The 23,343-nt window shown below is 44.7% G+C and overlaps 1 protein-coding gene across 1 annotated transcript; it reads right to left on the bottom strand.

Annotated features, from left to right (window-relative positions):
* Positions 1-22,713, bottom strand: nampt1 (nicotinamide phosphoribosyltransferase 1). Its single transcript, XM_056578074.1, has 11 exons — positions 22,540-22,713; positions 17,148-17,304; positions 14,379-14,482; positions 12,239-12,367; positions 8,455-8,613; positions 7,799-7,935; positions 4,759-4,984; positions 3,912-4,031; positions 3,296-3,436; positions 2,575-2,709; positions 1-2,085 (listed from the first exon to the last, which is right to left on the bottom strand). The coding sequence occupies exons 1-11, from the start codon at positions 22,591-22,593 to the stop codon at positions 1,972-1,974; spliced, it is 1,476 nt and encodes a 491-aa protein (XP_056434049.1). The 5' UTR covers positions 22,594-22,713; the 3' UTR covers positions 1-1,971.
* Positions 22,714-23,343: the final 630 nt, after the last annotated feature.

Here is a 23,343-nt window from a genome sequence, read left to right as displayed (position 1 = left end):
AAGTGTTTCCTGCTTGTCTGTGGGAGGGGGGGATTAAAGCAGTGATACACAGGACAATGTTTAATTGATAGACAAATCTGAAAGACCTGCTTCTCTTCAACCTTAAAGTATGTATTTATCCTCCGTCTGTTGTGACTGATGTTAAAATTCCTCTGCTGAGCCCGTAGCAACGGTGTTAGCATTCCTACAGCCTGTCGTCCAATCACAACAAAAAGCCAAGCAACTTAAAGGAAGAGTGATTTTAAATTCCCGCCCCCACCTCCCCACTCAGAAAACAGATTTGCATAAAAATAACTGACTCACTTTGAAAAGGAAGAAAACGTCAGTGCGCTTACAGCAGTCCATGCACACTCTCACATAGTCAATCACTGGAGGAACATTTAACATCTCACACGCCTATCCAGGGGGATTAGAGGAATAGTCATTGTCCGATATACGTATTGTTTTACTGTGAACATTTTGTGGTTTAGATGTGGAATTTGTTATGAAGGGGACTTTTACTGCTGTAAGAAGTCTTATATTCCTGGAATCATTCCTTAATAACTCTACATACCTATTTTTGAAAAATTTTGGACAACTCAGTTCAAATCCACTAAAAAGGAAACTTCGCCCCAATTGATTCCTGAAAAAAGATATCTGAACGACTTCTGGTGGCCAAAGGTCTTCTCATCAAACCAGCAAAAACGAAGTGCATTAGTCCGAACTATATCGACCGGAATTGAGGCAGGGCACCATCGTCAGTGTATGTTCAAACAGTGCATTCTGGGAAAAGCAGTTCTAGTTCTAGAAGCAAGGAGAACGACTAATTTACACTCGTGGGAAACACCAATCACATTTCGTTGGTTGCTAGTTACGATTAATAAGTGTATTTCGCTCATGCAGACTCCGCAGAGTATATTAATTAGACCTATATAATAATGAAAGAAGCACTTCTTTTGGTGAGACACAATTTAAGCTGCAAGGATCGAATGGGAAAACAGATCAGTGGGAAAGAAATCAGTGTGTAGTACAAAGTTAAAATATTACAAAAAATGCAAATAAAATGCATACAAACACATCATCACATTGACTAATCTTCTTTAAACGGGGGCCAGACCCCAAAACCCCAGTAGTGCAGGACTTAAGAGCTGACACACCTAATCAGTGCAACCAATCAAAAAACAGACGCATTATTTCCCTCCTTCACATGAAAAGACAAAGTTGACTTTAAACAGTATTTAAACATATATAGGTTTTCCACAGCTCTGTACACCATATATGGGGGGGAGGGAGGGGGGTAAGGACATGTCATTGATATGGTTGGATGTGGATTAGCATCACTTTCACTTTCTCTCCAGCTCACATCTTCTGTCGTCTCTCTCTCTCCCTCCCTCCAACTCTCTCTCCCTCTCTCCCTCTCTACCTCCCACTCTCTCTCTCTACCTCCCACTCTCTCTCTCTACCTCCCACTCTCTCTCCCCCTCTCTCTCACTCTCCCCCTCGCTCTCTCCCTCTCTCTAAAGCCCGGTCGTCAGTGACCAAGCAACCAAATGAACAACAAAAAGACAAACATGAGACAGGAGTTTACACAGATCGCTGGAAGGAAGCTGTGACTTTTTTTTTTTTTTTTTTATGCCGAAGAAGACGAGGGCCAATCGGTTCGGCGAGGGGGGGGGGGGGGGGGGGGGGGGGGGGGGGGGGTGGTGAAGCTGCTAGTGGGGAAAAGAGGTGTGGTCGACCGACGTGGTCGACATCTGAATTCTCACTCTCTCTCTCTCTCTCTCTCCTCTACATGTCTCACCTGGGGGGTCAGGGGGTCGTGGTGGGGGGGGGGGGGGTCACAGGGCCATCAACATCAGTGCACCCTACCTCCGCACGCTGGGTGACAGTGGAGGCCAAGGAGGTGAGGAATGGGGGGGAGAGGGGGTGGGGTGTTCTGCGTGGGGTGGGGTTTGGCGGGGGGTGGTTATGTAAGGGGGGGGGGGGGGGGGCTTATTTGAGAAGCTCCTCCTTCTCTGTGTCTTTGAGCTTGGCATTGTCTCTGACGTCGTCGAACGTGTACGTCTTCACGATCTTGCCGTTCTGGAACACCGTGTGCAGGAGGTCCTGGAGGGGGGAGGAGAGGTCAGAGGTCAGGCGTCAGGCGTCGCAGCGACGAGAGGCGAGTGAAAGGTGGGCGAGGAAGGGAGGGGGCGGAGGGTCCATCATCTCAGACGTTTCTTTGATGGAAGCGGATGCGAAGACGACGACATCAATGTAAGCGGTAAGCAGAAAGTGTGCGTGCCTTTGCATGTGTGTGTGTGTGTGTGTGGGCCTATACGTGTGTGTGTCTCTGTGTCTGCCTGTGTGTGTGTGCATGTCTGTGTGTGTCTATACATGTGTTTGCCTGCGTGCGTCTGCCTGTCTGTCTGCGCACTCGCGTATGCGTGTGTGTGTGTGTGTGTGTCTATATGTGTGTGCCGGTGTCTTCGCGCGAGTGCGGGAGTGTTTGTCTATACATACGTGCGTGCGTGTGTGCCTGCGTGTATCCAAACATGTGTTTGTCTGTCAGCCTGTCTGCGTGTGTACAAGCACGTGTGTGCGTCAGCGACTCACCACTCCATACTCCTCCAGGTCCCCCTTGCCCTCCTCCAGGGTGACGAAGTGCCCGCTCTGGGTGCGGTGCAGGGACAGACGGCCCTTCTTTGACCTCTTGTTGGGGTCGGCCACCGGGTCCTTGAACACGTTCACCTGCGACCGCGGAGAACAGCCGTCATGCCTCCGAGCGGCGACCATGGTAACGTACGCGTGTATCTCCCTCAATAAATTAAGAAAGCCTCTGTGGGCGTGTGTGTGGATGGCGGCTGGTTTAAGACTGATTGGACTCTTAAACGCTGAAAGCAGCCAACACCCACACGCCCACAGTCTATTATACGGTGAAATAGCGCACGGTACTACTATCCGGCAGATGCTTTCAAAAACCAACAAGACTTAAATCCAACAACAAATGTGAAGATCCATTTAGAAGCGGCTTTGATCAAGGACGGCACAGGTCCTCTTGCTCACGGAGGCCTCCTGTTAGACCGCAGACATCCCAGTTTCAAACCCAGACCCTTTCAACTGGGAGTCAAACAACAACAACAACCACTGGACCATAAACCCCACGCTAAGGGGGACCACAGATGCAAATGAGCTTTTCAACCAACTCTGGTATCAAACCTGTTCTGCACACGGTTCCCTGTCAACTAAACCGATGAGCTAAGCGATATGCCGGGTTTCGTGCGCCACCACACCGACGTTGTTCTGAGGCGGCGGTCTGGTGCTCGATGCTGCTCACCCCCAGTCCGTTGGTCACCACGTAGCTGCACTTGAAGGAGCAGTTGAGCAGGTCCCGGGTCAGCTTCTGCAGCAGGGCGCCCCCGGAGCCGAAGGAGATGTTCTCGATGGACCACTTCTGCTCCTTCAGACCCTCCACGATCTGGGGGGGGGGGGGTTAGAGGGGAGGGTTGACGTTGTGACGGGAGATGGTCTACGTCCTTCTTTAGACGCTTAACACTGTGTTTGTTAGGAGAAGCATGTGCCTTTCTGAAAGATTACATATATTGATTTACATATGGATGGGGACATAATTACACGGTTTTCCTTTGTTCCTTTTTATTATATTTTATTATTTTCTCAATTGCTAGGAGAAGGGGTTGGCGGAGAATATTCCAGAAGTAGCGTTCATTTTTTTTTAGATGTTATATTCATTTTATTGACTTTTATATTAACTTTAACTGTTTAAACCAACAGATTATCACAGGCGCGTTTGCTCAAAGTTCTCTTGCACTCCAGCATGTGTCAGTGTGTCAGTGTGTCTGTGTGTGTGTGTGTGTGTGTGTGTGTGTGTGTGTGTGTGTGTGTGTGTGTGTGTGTGTGTGTGTGTGTGTGTGTGTGTGTGTGTGTGTGTGTACCTCTTGCAGGGTGTTGATGTCCACTCCGTCCCCCTGGATCACTCTGATGTAGGGGGGCAGGACCCTGTAGCCCAGGGAGTTCTCCGTAGGGGGAAACTTCTTACCAAGGATCTCCAGGACCTGAAGGAATAAAAGCGCAACTCGCTTTTAATACTACTTTTAAAAAGCAAGTTAATATGCTGCTTGTAAACACTGATACAGTCCATTGTGTCATATTATGGTATTTATGGTATCATATTGGTTGTACAAGGAGTAAGAGTATACAAAGGAAACTATGTGGGGATTTTCAACTTTGTACATTCCTAGATAAGATAGTCCTTTCAAAATAAAAGCGTGTTTGAGACAGGATAAGATCCTAAATTACTATGTAAACCAAGGGATAGTTTATCTACATAGCCCACATCATTGAGCACTGCGAACCGACGCCGCATACCGCGGTTGCACAGGAAGCGATGCTTGACACGCCCCAGAGTCACGATCTCCAGAACTGTGCGTGTTCCAGGAAAGGAGATATTTTTAGCTCAGTTTAAATTTTCTCCTCCAGGGCACCTGCGTGATTCAATTCACTTCGACATAACAGCGTTCAACCCATGAGTGAATCAAATAGTCGAGGGGAAGGCCACAAGGACAGCTTTTCAAAATAAAAGCATATATTGCAAAACTAAAGTCACCAGCAACGGGGTGCAGCCCCCCCCCCCCCCCCCCCTCGAGGACGGCTTTTTCGAAATAAAAGCATAGATACCATTTATTTATTTTTACAAGAAAATAAAGTCACACGCAAGTGAGTGCAGCCCCCGGGGAGGGCTTTTCAAAATAAAAGCGGCAGACAAGAAAAAATGCACGGCACCTTCAGGACGGTGTCCAGGGGGTCTCCTGAGTCGGGCCGGACCACCAGGGGAGCGTCGGCGCTGCGGGACACGATCAGGCTCCTCAGGTCCTCGCCCCAGATCTTCTCGCAGGCGTTGTAGATGTCGTAGCTGTCGCTCACGATGGACACGGGAACATTGGGGAACTGCTTGATGATGTGCTCGAAGGCGTCCTTCTCGTGGTCCTTGCCCCATGCTGTGATGGTGCTGGGAAAAATAAATAAATAGAACACGCTCTTATTTTGAAAGATTTAACACAGCGCTTTTAATTTGAAACATATGCAGCTTCAATGGAATGGAGGAGCATTTGGTAAGCAATGTCAACTAGGGTGAACTAGATAAACTGCTTTTACTAGGAAATATCTAACATTTGATGAAGGATTACATTCAATAAATTAGACAGCATCCTTCAAAATGAAAATGCTTTATTAGGCAATGCAAAACCAGGTTGTTTATGACAAGTTCCTCCGGATTTATTCAATGTCATAACAGTCTAAAATATGCAAGTTGAAAAACTGTTGAAAACCAAGTAAGGGAAACTAAAAGTTACTAATTATAATGAAAACCCAAAAGCCACAGTATATTATTAACAGGATAGGTGATGCATCACCAGTGATAGAGAATAACAGGCAATAACACAGGACGTCCAGAAGAGGGCGATATTGTCCAGGTTTTCCATTAAGGAGCTAAGGCACAGAAGAGTATTTGTAGGTAGATTCCAGCAAACTTCTAATTCCACTGAACTTCCTGGTTGCATGGCTTCCGGTAAAATCTAGAATTTCTTGATGGGTTAGACTCGCTAATTATGGGCAGAGTGAAATGTATGACATAAGGATTTTAACACGGTGGTATTCTACATAAAACTCTACATTATTATATAAGCTGTTAGTAGACAGATACAAATCAACATAAATTCTATGTAAATCCTAGGTAAATCCAGCAAGAGCAACCCCCAGTTGGTTTCCATTGCCTGTATTTGCTTATCCAAAACCAGTTTGGTACCTGGTCATTTCCTAGACGCATACACTTAATTATATTGAAACAATCTAGTCATTCAGCACACACACAGTCAATTCAGACGCATGTCACTAAGGAACAGGTGTGTGATCTTCGTCTTCCTCAAAAGACCCCCAAAGGTTTACCTGAGGGCATTGGGAATCGAACCTGGTACCTTTCACCCTAGCACCCTAACACTTCACTATCTACACAAACTGGCACTGGAGACCTGCAATCAGTCCTCACACAACCAGATCAGTGCACATAGAAACACAAAGACGCAAAGAAACCCAGGCACGTACACACAAAAGAGAATCGCCTGCATCTGCATGGCACTCGATAATGCACTGAGCGATTGTGTCGTTTGTCTCTGGGTGACACGTGCTCAATAAGTGGATGATGTTTCCTCAGTGCTCCGTCCGACCTGTTCGCCCAGCAGAGAGGAGGAATGCTTGGGTTGCCACGCAGCCTCACGTCTCTGCAGCTGCCGGGACGAGACGCAGGTCTGCCCTGATGGGTTTACGAGCCCTAGGATGGGTTCATGGGGCTCATTATCCTAATGGACCGCCAAACAGAAGGGCCCGATTCGTGCCAGTGAACGCCGTACCTCTTTACGGTAAGCCAGAAGCAGGGATAGGTTTCGTAAATACTTCCACTTAACTTTCACATTTTATATGGATTTAAAAACGGATATGAAGGATCCACTGACGCAACGTTTTATTTGAATCGACACAAAATGACCTTCCGGCATTCAATACACATACACGGAAACGGACAAGTTCCAAAATCTTCCGCGGGTGAGATTGGCCGGGTGTTGCCATGGGTCTGGAGGTATTAACGAGCTTCGACAGGCCTGCGTGGGTCGGCATCTCCCGCAAAACAAACAAAACCCTCGGCTCAGCTTCTCCGCCCCCCCCTACCCCACCCCACCAAGTGGAATTTCACTGAGGGCCCGCTCCCCAGCGGCCCCGTGCCAACCAAACAGAGGACCGCTTATGTAATGATCGCCATGGCGAACGCCATCCCTGCAGACATAAACCTGGGGTTACCCGAGCAGTGCCTCGGCATAGTAGCGTCTGCCCTGTCAGCACGCTAACATAGCGTGTGAGCACGTATCCTGTTAGCATGTCATCATAGCATGTTAGCATGTAAACATAGCCTGCTAGCATGTTAATATAGCCTTTAAGCAATTAAAACATAGGCTTGTTTGCCTGGCCCTGGTAACATACTCTGTTGGCATGTTTACATGGGCTGTTAGTGTGAAAACATAGCCTGTTAACATAGCCCATTTGCACGTCAACATATAGTTGTTGACAGGTTGACATGTAGCCTGGTAGCATTCGTGTGCATTGCATCTCAGGGCGAAGAGGATTAACGTGCGCATGCAAGGAGGTTAAAGAAAGAAGAACGAAGAAATATCAAAAGAAAACGTCCGTCTATCCTCGAAGGACACGATAAGATACGCTTTCCTCCAATACCTTGGCAGGTTTAAAACACACACGGCCGACCGACAGACTGCTAAAGGATGTGTCTGTGCAGGTGCGGGAAGAATTGTGCGAGGTGTGCTCCGGAAATCTGGATATAGCGATTTGACGTCATGTTTAGTACCAAGACGAACCGAAAGGTGAAAATTAAAAAAGGTGGTGATTTCATGCAGTGAAAATCAAGTGTGAGTGAAAATGGAAAATCTTAACTTGCGATGGAACTACACACAGGAAAAAGCAGGTTTTCAAACAGCTTGTCACGGCTGATCACCATCACATCTGGTGGCATAATAATGCCCCTTTGACACATATATGGGCGGGCGTATGGCCCAGACCGAATGAACACTGATGGGCCTTAAATGTCATCGTCTGTTGCCGTAATGTTATGATGAGTGTAAGTACTTTTATTTTAATCGTGGGTCCTGTCTTGTTGTCTTGTCTGTGATGTTTGTAAACAGAGCTGCTGGGATGCAAGACCAATTCAGACTCGCTCCGACAATAAAGTCTCATCGTGTCGTCCACGGGTTGGGCCGCAGGTTACCTGTGCTCCGCGGCGGGCACGGAGAAGCCGGGCACGGGGTCCTTGGTCCCGTAGTACTTCTTGATGACCCCGATGCCGGCCACGGTGTCGGTGCCCTTGAAGTTGACCAGGTGGGCGGAGGCTCCGATCCCTGCCGTCTGGGGGGGGCGATAGAAAGAGAACGGGGCGATGTTTATTACATCGAAGAGATGATTCAGAAGTACGGTCAGAAGTCACAAAGCAGCCCGCATTTTTTTTTTTTGTTCGTCGATGATGTGTCTGTTTGTGGATCCACTGTTTCCATTTCCATTACCTAGTCTGAAGAAAGTCTCCCTCAAAGCCAATATCACAAAGTTTTCCCTTCCATAGATATGGATGAATAAATACTAAAAACAGATGTACAGACGAGGCGAGACAGAAAACAAAAGGGCAGGCACAAAAATGAAGACGCAGAGCCAGACAGTCAACAAAGCAACAAAGGGGCAGACAAACCCGGCTAATAGAAAAAAAATGGACAGGCAGACAAAACAGACACACAGAAGCCCATACTTTCACCCCAAGATACGATTACGATGCACGTTATTCATCCTCAAGACGGGGAAGAAAAGGACAAGGTGCGCTCCAGGCGAGTGAGTTAGCGTTGTGGAGGTTCTCAGACTGGTCGGGCTCGGCCGTACCTCCTGGGAGGAGACGCCCCGGTACCCAAAGTCGTGCAGCTTCAGCTCCAGGCCCGTCAGGTTGCCAGAGGTCTCCAGGAGGAACTTGGCCAGGATCTTCTTCTGCTCCCTGGAGTTGGTCGCCACGGTGATGGGGTACCAGATCTGGACCAGGATCGTCTGGAGAGGATGGAGGAGGAGGAGGAGGAGGAGGAGGAGGGAGAGAGGGGTTAATGGACCGGATCTCACACTTTCTGATTTCTGAAGAGAGCAAAAGGGTCAATGATTGGTTAGATGACGCAAGGATATTTGTAAGGACCGTCAAAAATGGCCCATTAAAGTTCTCACTCTTCCTTCCAGCTGAGATCAAAGCTTTACTACGAGATTGATTTATACCACGGCTGAGAAGATGCATTTGTGTGAACAGGTTAGTTACCTTTTCAAATCGCAGTGCCGTTTTGGAAATTACTTAGGGTATTAACGTGTCTTCCCCACTTTTCAAACACGGCGATCACAACACTGACAAATCAGACTCGTTTGCGGCAGCCAAAGATCAAGCAACGGTACAATACCCTGCAATGTTGAGAACATAAAACCCTTTCGGGTTTTCACCTAAGCCACTCCGAAGTATGCTCCAGTTCCAGGGTTTGGAATGGACCGACAGGGAACAGCATGGATGCCTACGTTTATCAAAACTATTTCAGAAGCTTTACTTCCCGTCCAGAGCACTCCTACTTTAAAAAAGGAAGGATGTGTGTGAGGTGATGGGTAATTCTTTTAATAAGGGGGTACAATAAAAATGGAAGTGGAAATGTAATTCCGTTTCCCACCAGCCTTATCATACCCAAGTATATTTCTCAATACGTGAAGTTTGCTTTTCGTTTGGATCAGCTGGTGTGTCACCAGCTTACAACTCCTGGCGTTTCGATATCTACCGACTGCTTTACGCCGCAGCGATGCTAACAACCCAGGTTCTGATTCCACTATCTCGTCATTCTTTTGTAAACACTTGGTTTGGAAATGTCTTTGTCTGAACTGTGGACAAACGACGTCTGCGTTATGGGGCCTTGACATTTTTACCGGGAATACGCAGCGCACAATCTAGCAATGTCGGACTGAGGATAGTGAATGGACACACACACACGCACACAAACACGCACACCCACCAAACTGGAGGATGGGCAATACAGGGACAAGAGATAAGAAGGCAGAAAACAAAAACGAAAGAGAGAGACGAAAAGAGCGAAATTATGAAAGTATGTGTGAAAGTAGTATCGAAGAAAGAAAGACAACAGAGAGAGCCACACTCAAGAGTATCAAAGAGATAGAGAGGGATAAAAAGGTTTAACCCAATGATGCAGTGTACGTGCGGGCCAAGGACACAGAGCATTCTAATTTTAAATCCGTCACAAGGAAAGTGTGTGTAAATATATCCATGACCTATGTCTTTTAAAGCTGTGTGTGTGTGTGTGTGTGTGTGTGTGTGTGTGTGTGTGTGTGTGTGTGTGTGTGTGTGTGTGTGTGTGTGTAAATATATCCATGACCTATGTCTTATACAGCCAATCTGGGTGTGCGTTTGTGTGTGCGTTTGTGCGCGTCACCCTTGATATGAGCCCTCTTGCACAGGCCCATGCATGAGATAAAACCGGTAAGGCGTCATTTCAAAAGGGGAATTTAAGTCTAACAGACTTCATGTGGGGTGGAGTCCGTTAACTGCTGTTTTTATTTGGAAATCCCCGTTTGTTTGGTAGGCGGTGAGATGTCGGATCTTGCGGCATCACGGACAATAAACTTGGTTTCAATACAAAACACAAACTTCCATTTTGCCTCTTGAACAGCATTACTTCGAGGTACACTTTGCCAATATTCTGCAACAAACACTTGTATGAAATAACAAATGTAATAGAAAATAAATATACATACAAAGGCTGAATCACAATTGCTTCAGGGACTTTCGTATATCATTTGCATTAGGTGGAGAAAGATGCTTACTGTCAGATAGACTCGGAATAAACCACTCAATACAGGGAAGTGCAACCCACAGAATTTATTATCGAGGGAGCAGAAGCATTCATTGTGTTCATCAGTCAAGTGAGGACGAGTGAGAAAAACAAGAATGCAGGACTGGTGGCTTCCTTGAGAGGGATGGGGCAACTTTCCGTTTAAGAAAGGTGGACACGAGGCAGAGAGAAGTTGCATTCATTAAATAAATCACGCGTTTCCAAAAGGACATTTCCCCCTATGCATTGGTTTTCTCTCACAAGCCCTTTTTATTGACCTCGAGTCTCTGACCCGTCTACTTCAAGCGCAGATAGAACTAGTTTTCCTTTCATAAGAGATAAGAGAGATATTCAAAAGGGAGACGCATTGACACACCGACAAGAAACAAAGAATGGGAGGGCAGACTCACCGATGTAATAGTTGACCACATCCCCGTTGCTATGGGGACCAGGGGGGGAGGGGGGGGGGGGGGGGGTGAGAACTGCCCACTCAGTTGGCCCAATGGCACTCTTATCCTGTTTCATGTAAGTTACAATAAACCTAAACTGACACGGGGGAACATTTCAAGTAATCCAGTTAACTCAAGCTTGTCTTCTTTCTAAATACTTGACATGAGAAGACTGAGGAGTGAATGTTTCAGCTCTCCTAAATGAGTTTGCAAGGAATAAAATAAAGAATCTTTGTGAAAAGCATTTATAGTGATCAGAGTGTTGCTGTGCAGAGTGATATTTGTAGTTGTAAAGTAGTAGTACCGTATTTTCCGCACTATAAGGCGCACCGGAGTATAAGCCGCAGCAGCTAAATCGAATGATGTGTACATATATAAGACGCGCTGGAGCCCACTGCTTAAAGGTGGGGGGGCGCGGACCGGTCATAGAGCCCATAGAGTTAAAGTTGGTGGACTGTAACCTGTAGAATCCATAGATTTAGGTAGCTAGCTATAAAATTCAAAGATTAGCCGCACCGTTATATAAGCTGCAGAATCTAAAAATGGGAAAAAAGGCGGGGCTTATAGTCCAACATTTACGGTAGTTGTATTTTAAGTTGTTTTAAAAATAGTTAATCTTTATAACTACTGAAACAATAAACAACGAATTCTTAAGCTTCCAAAGCCAATGGGGATAAGTGGGAAGGAGAGACAGTTAGGGGGTTCCCACCCAAAAGGTTGTGGGGTTGAACCCCAATATCTGCAGTAAGTTGCTTTAGATAAAACGTGAAATAAACGCTCAATAAACCAATGATGTCACTGAGGCCAGCAGTAAATTTCCGGTATAGCTGTAAAGCGCATTGCATCGTACAAGTGTTTGTTTTGTAGCCTGGTTCCAGCCCATACAACCTTTTTTAAAAACCTCTCTGATTCAAAGTCTGCCCTACGGTTTCTTGAGTGATTCTCGGCTCTTCGCAAATCTCCACCGAGCCGATGAGCCTCATAAGTCAACTTCTTCCTTTTTGCAAACCTGCCTCTTCTGACATCACAAGTGGACGCGTCCACCTAGATGGTTGCTGGATAGGTCGGTCTTACCAGCTTACCCAGTGGTGTGTAGCAAACGTCGCTCATCTATCCGTCACACATCTAGGTGGACACGCCCACTTGTGATGTCAGAAGAGGCAGATTTTCAAAAACAGCTTGTAACTGCTGATCACACTCACACCTGTCGTTATAATACGTCAACTTTGATAACGCCTAAAAGACAGAGAGTGAAATCGTGTTTTAAGACGCCCCCAGGTCGCGGCTCTGCGGGCCCATACGTCCGCGTTATATTCTGGTTTGGGTGCGCTTGTTTTGTTGCAGCAGACCTCTTACCTCCACCCAGTTGGTGAGCCAGTAGCACTCGGGGTCGGTGCTCTCCACGGTGAACAGGACGTTCCCCCGCGGGATCACACTGCCCTCTGGTACCGCCTTGATCTCGATGGGCAGGTGGCCATCGTATTTCTGGAACACACACACACACACACACACACACACACACACACACACACACACACACACACACACACACACACACACACACACACACACACACACACACACACACACACACACACACACACGTCAGTGTCCTACATTTGTTTAGTGTACACTCGTTTTGGGTTACCACACTGCGACTGTGTGATGTCTCTACTTGCTTGCGGGCTCAGAAACATGACGTTGCATGAACTCTTTTCTTAAACTTAAACCAGACGCTGATTTTGGAAGTCCTGTCGGATTAGAAGTGAGTGTATGTGTGTGTCTGTTCACATCACAATTGCTTTATCAGAAACACCCACGCAAAAACTATCACAAAAAACGATCTGACTTTCACTATCACACAAACTATCTGACTTTCATTGGTTACTGCTGCAATTTTGTCCCGCCCACGGACGCTCTGCCTCATACGGATACAAATCACTTTTAATACACATGTACCACCTAGACGTGTCGCAAAACTATCTGCAAAAAAACCCCACAGCTGAGACTTGCAGGAGCAGATTCAAGCAGTTGTAACGATGGATTTGTGCTCGCTCATTAAAAGGCTGAATCAACATGGCGTTCTATATCAGTTTATTTGTGAGGACATTTTTCACAGACGTGCAACTTCTGATGCATTAGTTCACATTTGGGTTTACGAATGCACACATTTTGGGCATGTTCTCAGATTATGAAACACGGCTGTGTGCGAATGTGTTTTGCACCAACTGCGCTGCAATGATTGCAGCAAAAGTGTCAAATGCATGACTCTTTGCAGTTGTGATGCACAGGATAGGATTTGTGCACCTGTAATACAGACTTGTGTACTCGTAGACCCTATTTTGTGTTTACAATGTTAGAACAAATATTTACGACTTCAAATGTACTGTTACACATTTGTGAGTTTAGAATACACATACAAAATCTGCTGTTACAGGTGCTAAAGTCTTTTGCTACAATAATACCTTCATAGAAAGATGGCTTACCTACAGCTTGCAGTAGGGCGATCTAATAAGTTGCCTGCATAAACGCACGCAATCGTTTGTGTGGGTGTTTGTTTACACAAAGCACAACAATGGCAAGATGTTTTTTTTGAAACACAAAGTCTGCTGCATGGTAGCAACGTCCATTGTTTTTAATTGAATGAATGAACTGAATTGTAATCAACTTTCACGGCAACCAGACGTTTGGTTTCCAAATACTTTGGTCTGTTCACATGACTCACCTTAGTTGATCAACAGAGTATCAACAGCTGATTATTAAAAGGGATTAACATTTTTTGACCTTGCTCGACTCACTCAATTGTATAGGACAGCCATTGGGCGGACTATTATAATATTCTAACCGGAAGGGACGACTTGTAAGCCAATTTTTTTTTTACATTTCAAACTTTTGAAGGATTTATTTGTGTTAACAACTCACAATAATAATGATTATTACCGTTTCAACCCCAGGACATTGCACTCAAAGGCTCAAAGAGCTTGCAGTTCACTTAGCGGCCACAGGGGTCAGTAATGAGAAGGAATTACCTCTTTTTAGAAATAAAATCTGTGGCATGTATCCCGATGCTATGAACCAAATCTGTGGCGGGGGCTTATTTTCCCGGGGCGGCTTATAGGTCGATTTTGCAAACCTATTTCAGTGATTTGCAATCGAGTGATAAAACATGAAGTTCCTAATATCGTCCCGAGGTAAGGTCCATAAGCTCATTTACATTAGGGGTTTGAAAGTAAAAAGATATCCTCGTAAAGAAATAAGCATGGTCATCAATTCATCACTGACTAAAATACACACAGGACCGTTCTCCGCCATCTGCTCCCAGTCCATTAGCGATGATTCAAAACCTGTGCGTCTCAACGAATTGCTTGCAAAATAAAAGATGCCTTCTTTTCTAAATCTAAAAGTTCAGGTTTCTACTAAAGCTTGAGCGAGATATGAATTATGGTCATTGATCCGAGTCTAAATAGGGCAATCAGTTGATGGATAAATAGATTACCTCCAGGATGTAGTTCCAGCCTTTCTCGTTGAAGACATCATCCTGGAAGTGTTCCCTGTAGACCTCTTTGGCCTCCTGGATCTTCTCAGGGGTCACCACCTTCCCTGCAGGGGGAACAGAGAACATTTATTAAAGAGACCTTATTATACTACTTTTCTGGTCTTGATTTCTTATTAATGACTCCTGTAGCGCAAGTTGACACGAATCACAGCACAAAAAACGATGTATATTTTCGGGAAGCTCTTCCTCTCATCTGGGCGCTTTCAGCATTCTCTGTCAACGCTCGGTTTCGTCCTTCTCCGCCCCCTCGCCCGCCCCCTCGCCCCCCCCCTCCTGCCAACCCCACTCCGTTGTGATTGGTTACCTTCCGGAAGACCTGCGAAGGGCAGTCGAGCTCCACCGCGCGGGTAGATTTGACCAGGCATATGGGGGCGCGGCAGGAGTGCCTCTACATAGATGATTTCCCGGAAATGTGAACAAGTGAATCGCAAACGTTGTTCCGAGTGTTTAGCGCTCTGCACAGCCACCCCAGACAGCAGGGAATACGTCGAAATGCATGTACGTCATTATTTGACACTTTAGTATGGTTAAACATGACTATCAATCATTATAACAACGTTTATAGGTCATAAAAGTCAAAAAAGCATAATAGGTCCCCTTTAAGGTAAATTAGAGACAGATTGAGAGAGCAGAGAGTGTACGTCCTTGCACTTAAAAACAGTACTTAGCATTGTGTAGCACCTTATCCTAGCTATCTTTTTTGTGTACGGGGAATGGTTTAACCTAACAAATGTTAGTCCTTGGCACTTGGTTCTATGAACACCCTTAGAGTTCCAACAGAGATATTTTGTTTCTCTTTCTTCAGAGAAATGTACTTATTTTAAGTCGCTTTGGATAATAGTCTGCTAAATGCCCTAAATGAGTGACAGTAAAGAAAAAGGTAAGAGAGAGGGAGTATAAGAAGGTGAAATGGCAATGGTAAAGGCAGGAGGTAGAATGGGTTAAATATACAGAGAGAGAAAGAAGAACGAGTTGAGCAGGAACTTAGTCTGACCGAAAACCTAAACTAAAAACAAACAAGGACTGCTCATTAACGCAAACAGCAGCATCATTTGTCAGAAACATTTACACACTTCCGCAAAAGACTGTCTGCCAAGGAACGCTGGGGTGAGATTCTACTGTTGCCGCCACTGTAATTAAATTAGCAGCGCACCACATGCATCTTTGTCCACACACACACGCATGCATGCACGCACACACCTACTTGAAACGTTCATTTCTAGGGTACACTAAATGGGGGCTTTGTCCAAAAGGCAATGTGCATGTCATGCTGGGACAAAGCAGTGAGTTTTTGGCTTTAAAGCGGAAATATGGTCACACAAATTATCTTCATCATTTGATACGTTTCAAACGATATGTGGGAACAGAGTTAGCTATTATCTCGAAGTTTCAGTTTAATTCAACCATGTCATTGAACGGCATAACTCAAAAGCTTTCTCTTACATATTTTAACAGACTTTAGTACTAGAATATGACCACAAGTCAGAATATTTAGGGACTTTTTTTGTCAAAGGTCATAAACTCATCTGCGACACTTGTGAAGGCTAAACGTGTGTAACTAACAAATCAACTTTAATATTTTAAGAGCAAAGAATTTTTTAGATTCACTCTGTAAGTAGAATTCTAAGAACAATGTGAAAAGGTATGTGGAATAAAACGGCACTACATTTTCTTTATAATTTACTTCTTACTTATTTATTCCTGCTTGCCAGCTGGGCTTTGGCCTGAAGTGCAGCTGTTCTTTTGTTTCTCGTGCTCTCTGCTCCTTTTCTTCCCATTCCTTAATCTACTTCTCCCCTGCCCCTCTCCACCATGAAATCCTCTTAAGTGACACAATGCAAACTGTTTCTCTTTCTCTCCTTCCTTTGCTCTCCTGTGATGCCCTAACGACTGCTTGCCATCTTACATTTAAAAAAAGATGACATTTTAAAGAAAGGAAAGCCACTCCAAACTCCCAAAATGCATTCTGTTCTCCTCTGTATTTATCTGTCAAGTCTTGTCTTACTGTTCTCGGGGAAGATCGTGTGGATCAAAATGACACCATATCTATGGGGAGTGCTAATTAATGTTCATCACTATTCTCGGGAAAACTTGTGGGGGTATCTTTGGAATAGAAGTACAATTCTTAGGCACGCTGTGGGGAATCTGCAGAGTGTACTCAATCTGAATTAGGAAGGTACTTGTTTACAGCCAATGGTGGCAAACTTTTAATGTAAGACCCAAACGACATCTACCCCTGAATAAATACAACTTACAACAAACTTTTGGGTTTTACATGCAAAGAACTTAAACGTACATCTTCAGGGGTATGACACATGACAGAAGGGCTGGGCGATTCAACAGATTTTGATCACGTTTCGATTTTAGCGTCAAAAGATCACAAAACTAATATAATCAAGTTTTCAAATTAATATATATATTTTTTGCATTAAATGTATTAAAGAAAGTGGAAAGAACAGCTGGATACATATCTGTACATTACTTTAGATTTGAAAAAATGATTTTTGACCATTTTGTGAATTTTCTTGTAAGTTCTCAGTTACAAAGTGTTTTTTGGGGGAGACATGCTGAATAAATACGTCATGTTATCAACCTCAAAAATGATCAATTGAACTTTCATGATTGTTCAAAGTAACGTTGACCAAAATAACCGTGACCATGATTTTTATCCATAATCGAGCAGCCCTACATGACAGTTGTCGATCTTACCTTTGAGGTACTTGTGGAGGATGTACTGGAGGCCGTAGAACACCGTCTTGTCATACTTGACCTTCCGGTTCTTTGTGGGCTCCGTTCTGGTCTCCCGGCACTCAAAGTAGGAGTACACTTTGCTGGTGTTGGGCGGGTACTGCTTGTAATGTGTGACCTGCGGGACAAAGGCACACAGAGGTGAGGCTGGGGATTCAGCGTGCAGACGAGCCCCCTGTCAGACCTACAAGTCGTCCACATGGATGAGCAACTTAAGGTTGCATATTTGCACCAAACCTACCATTAATGGGCCATAACAGGTGCACAGGCGATTGGTTATTACAAGAACAATCAATATGATGAAACTATGACGATATCAGAAGTGGAGGCAAAACAAGATCGTATAAACGAGAATGTTATGGCTATCAGCCACCCATCTGGCGGATAACCAGATAAGGGTGCTTAAGATTATCTTATTGACATTTAACCGCATGCCTAAGGTTGGCTGAGATGCAGTTTCGCTTTCACGCCCAAGTTCACTCTTAGGCCCTTAGGCTATATATGCTTTGGGGACTGCAGGAAAAAGCAATCAACCAGGTGTCTGAGACATCCACGCAAAGCTAGCAACATGATTTCAGAACCCGGACCCATACATGTCGATCAAATCAAAGGCGTCAAAGAAACACAAGATCCATTTCAAGCGGGGCTGCATGCGCAACCCCTCAGTTGCAGGCTACAGCTAACCTAGCTTAGCTTTGATCCTGATAAACATTGACATCTTGTAATTGCTTTACTATTGAAAAGTTTGCCACACTCGAAAACGATCCGAAGCATAGAAGGTGTGTACGAGCGTGTACATGTGGCTGATTTTATATTTGCAATTTATCATCCACAGATGACATGCACATTGGTTAGTTGATTGATAAATCTGCACAGTGTGTAGATTGTTTAGAATGCATACATTAAAAACTAACATTATAGTAGAAGAATGTTGATCCCTTTAAAAAAAAGGTTATTCAATTTGGTGTCGGTTGGCTACGCAGAGGAATTTCCAGTTGCTTCAAATATCTTTTCTCGGAAACATCTTGTCCTTTAGGGACAGACCAAACACTTTCACTTTTGATTTTCTCAGCTCGCCTGTATTTGCATCCTGGCAGCTTGAAGAAATTAATCAATCATATTCTCAATTGTCTGTAATGTTTGTAAAAACAAAGTTTCATGTCGGTAGGTAGACTTGAGTGTAAAAAATACGACCTTATGAATTTGGGTCACTTAAAAGTTCATGGCTTTTTATCGATGCAACCAAACCCTATCAAGAGGACGTTGGCATTTGACTTACACTAGCCTGACATTGAACATTTTTAGGAGCCCCCTCACTCTAACGGACGAGTTCCAAAGAATCCTATCTGGTTATGTGACCACAGACCTTGGATGCTGCTGAGGTCAAACAGGAAGAGAGATTGTCAGGTGACTTGGTGAAAATGCGTCTAAAATTAGGATACAGACATTATACAAGCCCTACACACCCACCACAAGCAGTGCTCTATGGCTAAAGAACCGCATGTTTTGAGTGGAATGATAATACTGCGTATTTTTGCTGACATTTACAAATGAGAATCCTGTAACAGACTCGGCTCACACTCCTGGAAGAGTTCCCAAGAAGCCAAACATCTGTTTCCGAATCTCTCTCGCACACCCACACACGCACAAACAAAACACACACGCACACACAAACACACACAATGTCCCCGGAACCTAAAAGATCTTCCGGATCCTTTGTCAAGTCCAAGTCAATTTTATGTATGTCATTATTCATAACAGTTAGTCAAAGGGCTTTCCAGGACGACATTAAACAACATCCTCCAACACAAAGCCCTCTAAAGGCCAAGGAATAATTGCCCCAGAACCCAGAGGGAAGAAACTTTGGGAAGGAACATAGAAAGGGTGTAGTAAGCCCTAAATGGATAGGCATAACAGCAGCATAAAAGTCATAAGTTACGGGCAATCAAATTAGGTTTGAATGGCTGAGTCATCCGAGGACCGATGCATGCCAGGACACATCCAGGCTACTCCGAACGAGAGAGTTCATGTTGATATACACACACGGCCAACGGGATGAATGGCGTTACTGTATTAACTCTGAGCTCCAAGGAAAGTGTGTTCATTTTGAGTATTTTCTAACTGAAACTCCCAGAGTTTCTTTTGTTGTGCTAAAAAAGAGGACATTTGTGAATATGTAAAACAAATAAGGAAGTTGACCAGAGCATAACACACAAACTACTGTAGCAGGTCGGAAAAGTAAACATCAAGATATCCAAGTGCTACCCGTAATAAACTCGGAACTCCGGAATTCTAACTGAATGGCTTTGTTACTTGTAGTTCACTGACGTTGTCATGTTAACATATTGTTGTGATGCTTGACTTGCGTGTAATGCTTACAATGCAGGCTCATTGTTAAGCTAGCCCACCAATGTCTGAGTCTCCCATGGATACGTCAGGGACTGAAATAAATTCATTAACGTTGGCCACTGCTGGAGAGGATTACTGCAGGAGAAGGGGCTAGCATAGCCGGGTAAATGTCATTGTAATAGTGTTTCTGTGACCCTGTCCTTCCCCCATAACCTCAGAGGACCCAAAATAGTGTAGAGATAAACAACACGACACGTGGGCCTGACACCACCCAAACTAACTCACACACATCTTAGTTTCGTCAAGTGACCCTGCTTCATACGACTTTGGCACAATGCAACTATATACCAAGTAGTTTGTGAGATATTTTGGTGTAAATATCGCTGTTCGCTCAGATGGCAAACGCTGGCTCGAGATTCAACTTCAAAGAACAGTTTGACTGTCGACTTTATACCAGCGGGAATACAGAGTACATCGCAAAAGCAGCCAACGTAGCCGATTGCGTGGACGGCAACAACAACAAAAGCCCAAATAAACATTAAGAGCCCATAATGGCCGACCGAATATAAAGAGAGAAGAACTGAGATGCACACACACACCCACCTACATTGTATGGATACAAAGAACATCGATTCACAGTAACATGATCCCTAGTGGGACTTAAGAAAACAGTCAGAATTTGTTTGTATCTTCACCGGCTTGTTGGTCACTTAAGTCTGCGTAGGACTATCTGGTTAGCAATCTTATTTTCTTAAATCACAACAGAAGAGTCATCCGGTTACAAGAAGGAATAATAAATGATCACCAGAACGGAAATATTAAGCCATTAGACGAAGGCCAGCCCAGGAAACACTCAATGGCATGAAATGGGATCCACATCAAAGCAAAAGCTTTAGACTCTGTGTAGAGGTGTGTTTACCACACACACACACACACACACACACACACACACACACACACACACACACACACACACACACACACACACACACACACACACACACACACACACACACACACACACACACACACACACACACACACACACACACACACAATCTTAACAAGCAGCTTATTTCATAAATTTGTATGCCCACCATGTTACAGTATGATGTATTCAGAGTTCTAAACATGCGCCCCAGGATATGGACGAGTCGTAATGCTACTAATTCTATTTACAGAATAAATAAATAATAATTAAAAAAATAAAATCAAAGAAAATTCTAGTATTGCATTTGTGGTGCACGTCTCGTTGGGATGACAGCTTGGTTGTGAACAGGATGGATGGTACTTGTAATCATTTAATAGAGTTTGAAGCTGGATCATGTTCGATTAAAATGCAACAGTCCGAGACGTCCTACCTACATCTACGACATGGGAAAGGCCATGCTGAAATTAGAATTGACTGCAAAGGTTGTAGCCTAAAGTGGAGGAACGGGATTTTTAAAAGGAGGAATTAACCTTCCCTGTGAGGAACTTTGAAATCTGGATGTTCATATTGCGCTTATGTTGCTCCATATGACCCATAATAGATTCAAACCTACGTAATCATTGTATAGAACAATTTGTGGTCTAGAGTTTATACTCTGTTATATGCAGATAGACTGAACTAAACTAGTCACTAGTCAGGACCATATCAGAGACTAGCTTCATTCAAATAGATATGTTATATGAGAATCCTTGATAGTATAAAGAGCTTATTAAGAAAACAGTTCTTCTGAAATCAAGTAAAGCTCTGTTTTACACATTGAGTGTGTTTACTTAAAAATTAAGACTTCTCTACAGTCTCTTTAACAGAAAATGCTTCGTTTTATTTCCACTACATTGCTTTAATGCTTTTCTTTCTCATTTGTACCAGTAACCTCATATTTCCTTCCGTGGTATTAACCATTCCCTTATCCTACCGGCACAAATAACAAAGTCCTAACCCTATAGGGAAATTACACATCTGTAAAAACGAAACTAAAAGCAAGGTGAACAAAACAAGGTCCACCGGAACCTACATCCCGTCGACCAAAGCATAACAATTGACATACATATTCAAAACATTAACTGTGATGAACAAAATATCAAAATAATAATAATAACATTACACCGCTACAACGTTACGTTTCAATTCGCTGCAAGACCAGATTTCTCTCGATTTTAGGATCAGGTGGGCGGGTCACAAGAAACCGAGACTCAAATCAGACGAATCATTAATTTCGTTTTCGGACTAGTGACCCCCCCCCCCCCCCCCCCATTTTACTGTCTGTCTGACTGTCTGCTTAGTTGTGTGTTAAGTGCTGGATGCCAACTTAAATTCCTGTGTGTCCATTGATGCATTTGCTTATGGTGCCACACCAGGTTGTGCGCGAGCGGGTATGCGACCTGCTCGCGCAACCTGGGCTGGAAGGGAAGGGAAGGCTCACGTGCGGCTCATCACATCACCCAGAAGAGACTAGGCTGCTCGCTAGCTGCAAGCAGCGTTGGCAGATTGGGCCAGACTTCCCCTCCAATCTGGCAACCTTCAGGCTAACGTTAGCTTCCCACCACCTTTCATATAATCTCCTGTTTCGGTCTCCCTGGCTAGTAGCGAGCTACCTAGCTAGCGCCTATTGCACATCAACGCGCCTCAGCGGACAAAGCTCGGGGGAGGGAAAACGCGAACGTTTTCTCCTTTTACGAGGCGGGTTTTATGGGGTTCGTCCTTGTGTTCGTCGCGGCTGTAAGGGTCGCTTTATCCTGGATCTGGAGGAGGATGCTTTCTCGGTGAAATTGGTACCCCGTTTCGACCTGCCCTATCCTCCTTCTCCTCCGCCTTCTCCTCCTCCCCATTTGGCCTTGCGATAACCATCGGAGATGCCACAGAACCGCGGGATGGCCTTGGTGCTGATTAAACCACCTTGACGGGTCTATTATACTGGGGAATCGCCCCCTCTGCGTGTTTTTATATATTTTTGTTTTACCCTATAATCAACAGCGAACCCCCTTTAAACGTAGAAACATAACACAGATACGTTACCTTGTAGGAGTCGGTCGCTAGCAGTATGTTGAAATCGCTGTCTCTGTGCTCCATCTTTCCCCTTGGTTGTGAGTCAGTCGCAGCTGTCAGTATTGTGTGTGCGGAGCTCCGTGTGTATGTGTGTGTTTGTGTGGAGCGCCGTGTGTATGTCTGTGTGCAAGCCGCCGGGAACTCTAGGAGCCGAGTAGCAGCCAGGTGTTGCCAGATCGGGCCCTATTCCCCAGCCAATCTGGCAACACTCGCTGCAGCGCGCTGATGCCAGTGTTGCCAGATTGGACGGGGAAATCGGGCCCGATCTGGCAACGCTTGTAGCAGCGTAGCTCGGGAGCGGACAGTGGGGTGGAGCGGAGAGGGGGCGGTGCCATGTGGTGGTGTCGTCACGACAGTATCCGCCTTCACTCGGCTGTGTTCGGCTGTAGCCGTGGGTGACTCGTGAATAGTTGCACTGGCAACAATAAGGCCCTCTCCAAAATTCAAAACAGGGAAAATGTTGCTCAAGATATTTCAAAAGGGGAACAAATCGGCGGAGCTTTACAAAAGGCTTAAAATAGGTGGAAAAAATAGAGGAAAAAAGAGACCCATAAACGAAAAGACTAGCTGTTGATCATATTGTTAAAGGAAATGTGTATGAATAACAGTGTAAAGGGCAATAACATCAATGGAAGATAGCAATGAAAAATATAACTACATGTAATAACAAAACATTTATGTTTTTCCTCCAAGAAAAAAGCGGGAAAAACCTGTAAACTACAGCAACAAGTAACATTTTCTTGCCCTTGTCTGATGCTGCAAGAACGATTTTTT

This window comes from Gadus chalcogrammus, chromosome 19 (assembly GCF_026213295.1).
Source record: "Gadus chalcogrammus isolate NIFS_2021 chromosome 19, NIFS_Gcha_1.0, whole genome shotgun sequence".
NCBI classification, from domain to species: Eukaryota; Metazoa; Chordata; class Actinopteri; order Gadiformes; family Gadidae; genus Gadus; species Gadus chalcogrammus.
The sequence above is the reverse complement of the archived record's forward strand: the minus strand, read 5'-3'. Positions and strand labels throughout refer to the sequence as shown.